Source organism: Elaeis guineensis, chromosome 6, assembly GCF_000442705.2.
Source record: "Elaeis guineensis isolate ETL-2024a chromosome 6, EG11, whole genome shotgun sequence".
In the NCBI taxonomy this organism is placed as follows: domain Eukaryota; kingdom Viridiplantae; phylum Streptophyta; class Magnoliopsida; order Arecales; family Arecaceae; genus Elaeis; species Elaeis guineensis.
Genome location: NC_025998.2, coordinates 100,358,152 through 100,366,169, shown reverse-complemented (window position 1 = coordinate 100,366,169; position 8,018 = coordinate 100,358,152). Strand labels below are relative to the sequence as shown.

Below are 8,018 nucleotides of genomic sequence, written 5' to 3'. Positions count from 1 at the left end.
AAAAATTAATCTAATTAACATACTTTTAGATCTGATACATCACATGTAATATCTGAAAAATAAGATTTAAATTGAACTATTCAAAATTAAACCTATTCTAGACAAGTTACTAGATCAGTTCTACAACTAGTCTAAAATTTTATTTTTTATTTTTTGATCTGATTATAACACTTATAACATCAAGAAAATAGAGAATAAATTAAATTTAATTCATATTTTAATCTCATTAAAATATAAAACTTAAGACTATTCATGGATTCAACTAATCCTAGTCTAGTCATGCATCTCATGCATGTTAGATCATCTTAGATTTAATTTTAAATAATTTAATTTTAGATCCTATCATATTTGATGTGACATCTAAAATTCTTTAATATCAAATAAATTAAAATTAAAATTAGATATAAATTAGATCTGAAATAGAGCCAACAACCTGGCTCTGATACCACTTGAAGGAAAAACCGCCTTTTTCCTGTGTAGGATCTTCCAGATTTCATCAAATTTGGGGTGGAATAAATTTTAAATTTTTATCCTATGCTATTTAAGATCTAATTTTTATTAGATCTAATTTTATTATCTGATATTTTAATTTCAAAATTAAATCTAAAAGTATGAGAAACATAGACATACCTCAAGGGTAATCTAATTATCCTGTAGATGATCACAGCACTGCCTGAGGTTCTGATGTAGCCACACAAGTGCCTAACTTCTACCAGTATCCACTCAGGTAGAAATTAGAATGTCTTCTCCTCATAATTCTATGCTCCAAAAATTAGATCTAAATCTGATTAGGAAGATCTTCAAAAGTCTTCCTGAAGTTGGAGCAGCAGCCTGTTGAAGAAGTCCTGCAGCCTTCTGTTCCAGGCGTCACCACGCCTTGCACCTATGCCAGATGAATGTCCAACTTCTTGGACGTGAAGAGGGGAGAAAGGAGAGAAGGGAGGATGTGGAGAAGAGGGGAGGGGGTGGCAGCCAATGGGTTTTTTGCACAAAACAAGTTCTGCCCCGAAACCCTAGGTGCAGCAGGGTTTATATAGACCCTGTATGCTGCGCAGTGCCACATCATTCGACCAATCAAAAAATGCCAATAAATTTTGGAAAAATTTTGATTGATGGAGTGATGTCATCTGATCATATCAGATAAGAATCCCCATGCTCTCTCCTATGTTGGCGCCAACAATGGATAGGCTCAAAAAAGGTGGCGCCAAAGAGTCTATGTTTATCAGGACTCTTTGGTTCTTATCCATTTGGGGCACCCACTTAAATCCAATTGGGATCATGCCATAATCTGATTATGGTACCTAATTTGATTAGGTTTAGGCATGTGGACACTCCACAAAAATCCTCCAATAAATCTTCTTTAGTTTAAGACCCATATGTCAACTTTTGACAGATGTCCTAAAATGAAATTGGCAGGTGCTAGAAATTAGCAGGTGTTGTCTTAAATTCATCTCATGAATTAAGACAAGCCTTTTTTGAGCTGGACAAGCTTTATTTAAACTGAGAGAAACTTTCTCAAGATTCTCTGGATGAGCCAGATCACATTTGGCTCAGTAGAGATAGAAAAAATTACACGAGGAGAAAGTTATGCTCAATCGAGTGCTAGCATGATTTCCTTGAATCTAATTGGATCTTATCCAAATCAATTGGGCTAGCCCAATTGATGACATACAGATCCTAACCCTTATTTGTGTCACCTAGTTAGGTTTAATTCTGTATGGTAATGAGATATGTCGTGATCTCATCATCGACATCATCGAAACTTCTTTCGATGGATCAGAACTCTTCTGATTCAGACAATTAGAATGATCGATCATCAAAATTATTCTAATTGCTCTCAAAATCTACCAGTGACACCTAGCAGTATATGGTGGCAACCCATCAGAACTGAAGACGAACCTCTCGGTGTAGCTACCTATGTGATTGAGTTCCTCTATCATGAGTTCCGACTGAATTAGGGTTAAGGTGAACTCGTCAAACCCAACATCAGTCATATGAATCAATCGATCGATCCGAGTCTGATGTGAAATCTCAATGAAAAACTCTTTTCCATTATTTCACTCTGCCATGGCCATGGGTTTAAGGACTCGATCTTTCGATCACCATAGGACTACTCCTCTCATCTACCGAGGTTGATAGATCCCATCTTGATGCGATCTGGTTTCTACAATGAATATGCTACAGCCAACATATACCTCAGGGTTCTAGATGGCTAGGAGATCGAGTTATGGTGTAGTCAAACTATAACACACTTAAGATGAACCGACGATGCACCTCAGGTCAAAGAACTAGACACACAACTGCAGCATCGAGCTAGTCATCGACGAGAAGGTAGACTTTCTTATGACTGCTCAAGGTGGTCACGCTCAGTACTCTCGTTCTCAATGAATATCTGTACTCTCACTCCGGTGTCTCCACACCGTAGACTCAAGACTCATCTATCCTAAGGAAGCGATCGTACACCAACCTTCCGGATCGATCACCATCCTCATGATGATCCTATGGTCAGGAGCAGTTTATGAGTTAGTTATGTAAATTCATGCCTTAAATTTTCAACTCTTGAAAATATGAATTAACATTCCCACTAACTCAAAGGATGTATCACAGACACAATGTACACAATATGATAGAAGAATAATCTTTTTATTCATTTATAGTTAAAATTATAATTTTGTCCTTAGATTTGTACAGGAATGTGTCAGCCGATCTGACATCTAGGGCACACATCTAACAATATATACTTACTTTGCATGCCATCTCCTGGAGATAAACTCCATACGCACTGGGTTTGTCTTTCCCACATACTATGAGCTCACCTCGGAACCCACCAGTACATTCCAAGTATCTCCCGGAGTCTGCTAAATCTCCTAACCTCCACATTCCATTTCTTTATTCCGTCTAATACTCGATTCCACATATCATCAAACTCATTTTGAAAGCTTAGACCTCATTGGTTAGCTTCAATGGAAGACTTACTTAGATATCAGAGGATCCGACATTGGGAACCCTCCATCCGATATAAGAACTTCTTTTATCTTTGGTGGCTTTGCAGGGCCTGGCTTGAGGATCAGGTGCCAGCTCATGCGCTCGTTGGAGATCTCGACCAGTCCTTTGGAGATCATTATTTTTCTCCTTTCTGACTCCAACTCAACGGCCTAAATCAGATTATCTCCTCGGCTGCAATAGAAGCAAACAATGATAAAAAATGTCGCTCTTTGTAAGCAAAAATAAAAAATATCATTTATTTTTTTACACTCTTTTTGAGCAAATATAAAAAATATTATTTATTTTTTTATGTAAAAAAATAAGAACATTATTTAAAATTATAAAATAATATGCGAAATGCATGCCCTTTACCCAATTATCCAAAGGATATATATATATATATATAGACAATGCTGACTCGAACAAGGATAAGTAATAAATAAGATAAAAATTAAATAACATTGTCCCCCTCGCAGGAACGTGGTGGACTTCCTCTTGCGCTCATGGAATTAGGGGGCTTCTGCGAGGAACGCATAACGACTCTTCTACCTCGCATCTGAAAGTTGAAAGAAGTCGGTCCTGGCCTGGCGTGACAGAGAATGAGCAGAACTGTGCCTCTTCCCAAAGTCCATCACATCACGAAATACCCAGAAAAGAAGCCAGAAAAAGAGTCCCATCGACGAGCAGACGGCCTCAAAAGCCTCCTCTCCCAGCTCCAGCGACATGATAGCTTATCTTTACTCCCCCAGCTCCACGCCAGAATCGTCAAATTTCCCAAGCACTCCAAGCACCCCTTCCTCCTTACCCGCCTCGCCCACGCCTACCTCCTCTGTAATTACCTGCCTCCCGCCGAGCGAATCCTCGCCAAGGCCTTCCCCAAGTCCTCCCCGCCGCCTATCTTCCTCTGGAACGAGACGATCAAGGCCCACTCCCGGAACGGCTGCTTCCGAGAATCCATCTACGTCTACCGCCGGATGCTCGCCCGCGGGCTCTGCCCCAACGCCTTCACCTTCACTTTCGTCCTCCCAGCCTGCGCGGGCGCGCTCTCGGCTCCCGACGGCCGGAGGGTCCACAAGGACTCTGTCAGATTCGGCTTCGACTCCAACCTCTTTGTTGCCACGGCTCTTGTGCACATGTATTCTAAGTGCGGGGAGATTGGTGCTGCCAGGGAGGTGTTCGATGGAATGCCCCAGAGAGGTACCGCCACGTTCAATGCCATGATTGCTGGGTGGGTCTTAAAAATTCCAATGTACTTACTTATACCTTTTGGTGATGTCCAAAGTATTTAGTTACATATTTAGTTTCCCAAACAGTTTGGGAGTAGAAGTCCTAACTTACTGGTTAGGAAGTCCGAATTCACAAATTGAGACTACCACCATTTCATCTTTCTATAGTAGTCCAAGACTTAGGAAATAGTCCACATGAAGAGGGATGAGGACCATGATTTGATCTAAAAGAATATCATTTTATCTTTTAAGACATTCTAATGCGACCAACATTAAGAAAGGCATGTTCTTTATCGAATTTTGATTGTTTTTAAATGCCACATGGTGATCAATCTACAAATCCCAGTGCCTGTGACAGGGTTTCTGTTCCGTTACTTTTGCTTGAATTCATTATTTTTTCCCTTTTGTTCTATACATCTTCATGAGTATCTTTGAGATTTAAGGTTCAGTATTCATTATTTACTGAACTAACATAGGTCACCTATACATATGTGTATGTCAAACAGGTATATGTGGAATGGGAAATGTGAGGAAGCCATGTCCATATTCGACCAAATGCAGAGACTTGGGGTCCAGTATGATGCAATGACAATGGTGAGCATCCTGCAGGCCTGTGCTTCTCTTGGAACCCTGCAGAAAGGAAGATGGGTTCATGAACAGGTCATAAGGGCCCACATGGAGATAAATGTTCACCTGGGTGCAGCACTCATAAATATGTATGCTCGGTGTGGCAGCATTGAAGAATCAAGAAGAGTCTTCGATGAGATGCCAAGAAGAGATCTTATCAGTTGGACGGCGATCATATGTGGATATGGTATGCATGGATTAGCCGATGATGCGGAATCTCTATTTAACCAAATGATGGAATCTGGATTTGGCCCTGATAGCATTGCTTTTGTTGGACTTTTATCAGGATTTAGTCATAAAGGGATGGTTCATAAGGGTCAGATATATTTTAAAAAAATGACTGAAGAGTACTGTATTAAGCCTTCTTTGGAGCATTGTAGTTGCATGGTTGATATGCTTGGTAGGGCTGGAAGACTAGATGAGGCAGAGGAGTTCATTAGGAAAATGCATCTGGAGCCGGATCCTGGTGTATGGGGTGGGCTGTTGAATGCGTGCAAGATTCATGGGAATGTTGACATGGGTGAGAGAGTTGTAGAACAAGTCTTAAGAATAGACCCATACAATGCAGGTTGGTATGTCTTGATGTCTAACATCTATGCCACTGCCAGATGTTGGGATGGAGTTGCAAAGATGAGACTGTTAATGAAAGAGAGAAAGGTTTCAAAGTCTCCTGGTTGGAGTTCGATCGAGATTGGAGGGCAGAGACACAGCTTCCTTGCATTTGATCAGTCCCACCCAAGGTCTGACGAGATATACATGCTTATAAAGAACCTCGAGGAGAGGATGCATACAGAGGGATACATTGCAGAAACAAAATGTGTGCTGGTGAATTTGAATGAAGAAGTGAAGGAAGACATGCTATGTGGGCATAGGGAAAGACTGGCAACTGCTTTCAGGATTTTAAGCACGAAGGAAGGGGAGGCTTTGAGAGTGATTAAGAACCTGAGGCTATGCATGGATTCATATCCGAGATTGTGAAGAGGGAGATTATAGTTAGAGATGCAAGAAGATTCCACCATTTTAGAGATGGGGTGTGCTCTTGTGGAGACTGTTGGTGAAATTGCTAGGCTTAACTGCTCGAGTGTGTGCTAGGATAGAGGGTGATTGATCCATCTCCTTACTTAAACTGATATGTTGGCTTATGCGGTATGAGATTCCTGAGTCTACCTTCTAGCTGCCATAAATTTGGTGCAAGTTCTATCAATGAGGATTTGCCCTTAGAGATCTGGTTCTGAATAAATTGCTATAGTTAGTAGTCTCAGGTAAGAACATCCATGCCATTTGTAGAATCCTAGAGTGGGAATCTGTTGAAGAGACGTCATTTTTGCTATGGTCTATAGTATGCAATGCTCTGTCAACACTTTCCATCGAGGGTTCTTTAAAAAATTGATTGAAAAGTCCGTTGATTTTGAGATCACAAAGCTTCACAGCTTCCGGCCATAGGCAGTCCAAGCTAGCTCCTTAGGATTGATACCCTTGGATGGTTAACATCCGATTCGGTATGGCATTATAAGCTGATCTGCTTCTTTTCTTTTTGATTGTTCGTACTTTTTCAAAACATTTTCTTCATTCAGCATGTACATGCTTAATATATCTGAATGCAACAATCAAAACAGATTAAGATTTGATGACATGTACTATTTATTGAAAACAGAATCTAAATGAGAATGTCATTTACTGATCGATTGTCCATGAGCAGACATGCCAAACGTTTCATAAAGATTAGTTATCCTGTCACCTTTGCTTCTATTCATGATGTACTTCTTTGACGAGCTTACCAATGCGTCTTTATGCTGGACCATTACCATTGGTCAACCAGGTTCTTTCACTCGAGTCCCAACAACCAGACACTTCTTTTCATAAAGGTTCTTTCAGTCTTTATTTTTTTTTTTTGGGTAAAAAAAGGTTTTCACTCTTTGACAACCGTTTATGTGTGTTTGGTGGCTCAAAAGTCTTGGAAGTCAATGTGGCCTGCTTCGGGTGATTTCAGACCCTCCGTTGAAGCCGGTTTATAACTCTAGCATACCCAACTGCTTTAAAGTCTCATTACAGCTAAACTGCGCTTCTACATGCATTTTGGGCAACCGTACAATACGAAGTTACCACTTCCATGAAAACTCAAGATGCATGCATGCATGCATACATAGCAACATTGCATGTTGGTGAATTCAAATTTTGTCAGGGACTATTAGATTGTGAGCTTGTCCTTGTATGTATGTACACACATATTGATGGCGCAAGATTTCGGAGGATGGATGATAAGATCGATCTTGAACTGAGCTGAATTATTTTCAAATACAATTTGATGAAGTCCATGAAAATCCTGCAAAAGAAGTCTTGAATTTGGTGGGCTACCCTTCGGATTAAGATTCTTCGATGATTAAATCAATCAGGATCTTGAGAATTAGCAGTGAGAATGGAAGAATTAGGATGCAAGAGAGAGAATTTGAGAGAGTAGAATGAGAATTCATGTTCCTTCTAATAGGGGAGCTGAGAGGATTTGGCGGAGTTTCAATTTTGTGAGTTTTTGGCTTATCTTCTGAAGAGTATCTTGCCTCTCTTTATATAGAGGGGAGTTACTTAACTGCTAAGTTATAAAGAGAGTTTGTTAGATCGTTAGTTTGTTATAACAAAAAAGTCAGCTGTATAGAGATTGTGGGTTATTTATCCACGTAGAGATTAGCTATAAAATGATTGGAAGATAGCTGTAGTTAAGTTGGCCAATAGTTGTAAGGTAACTATTTGAATATTTTAGAATCATATCAGTTATGTCGGTATTCATATGATGTTTCCAACGATGTCAGTATCAGTACGATGTCTCATATTATAAATCAGCAAATAATCAAACCGATCATATTTCATTAGGATTTAGCTTTGGTCGATTCAGATCAATAAATAAGTGAGTTGAGGGTTGAGTTAGATTGATATTTAGCTATTCTAAGTTATTTTCATCAATAATTTTTAGATGATTTTTATTGCGGCCAACTCTCTGTCGTCTATCGTCGGTGATGAGTACCTACAAAACAACGTCCTTACAAATCAGAGTTATGTCCGATGGAGATCCTTCGATACTTAAGTCATAAAGAAAATTGATGAACAGTATATTTGAATGTTGAGAGTAATAGTGCTCTGACTCAGAAGTATCTTATCAGTACTGTTCACTTACCCTCCTTTTATAAA

The 8,018-nt window shown here is 39.6% G+C and overlaps 1 protein-coding gene across 1 annotated transcript; it reads left to right on the top strand.

Moving 5' to 3' along the window:
- Positions 1–3,434: 3,434 nt before the first annotated feature.
- Positions 3,435–6,519, top strand: LOC105035032 (pentatricopeptide repeat-containing protein CRR2, chloroplastic). Its single transcript, XM_010910421.4, is given in 3 exon segments — positions 3,435–4,213; positions 4,718–5,793; positions 5,796–6,519. Coding segments are annotated over 3 exon segments (1,806 nt in total). The 5' UTR covers positions 3,435–3,584; the 3' UTR covers positions 5,897–6,519.
- Positions 6,520–8,018: the final 1,499 nt, after the last annotated feature.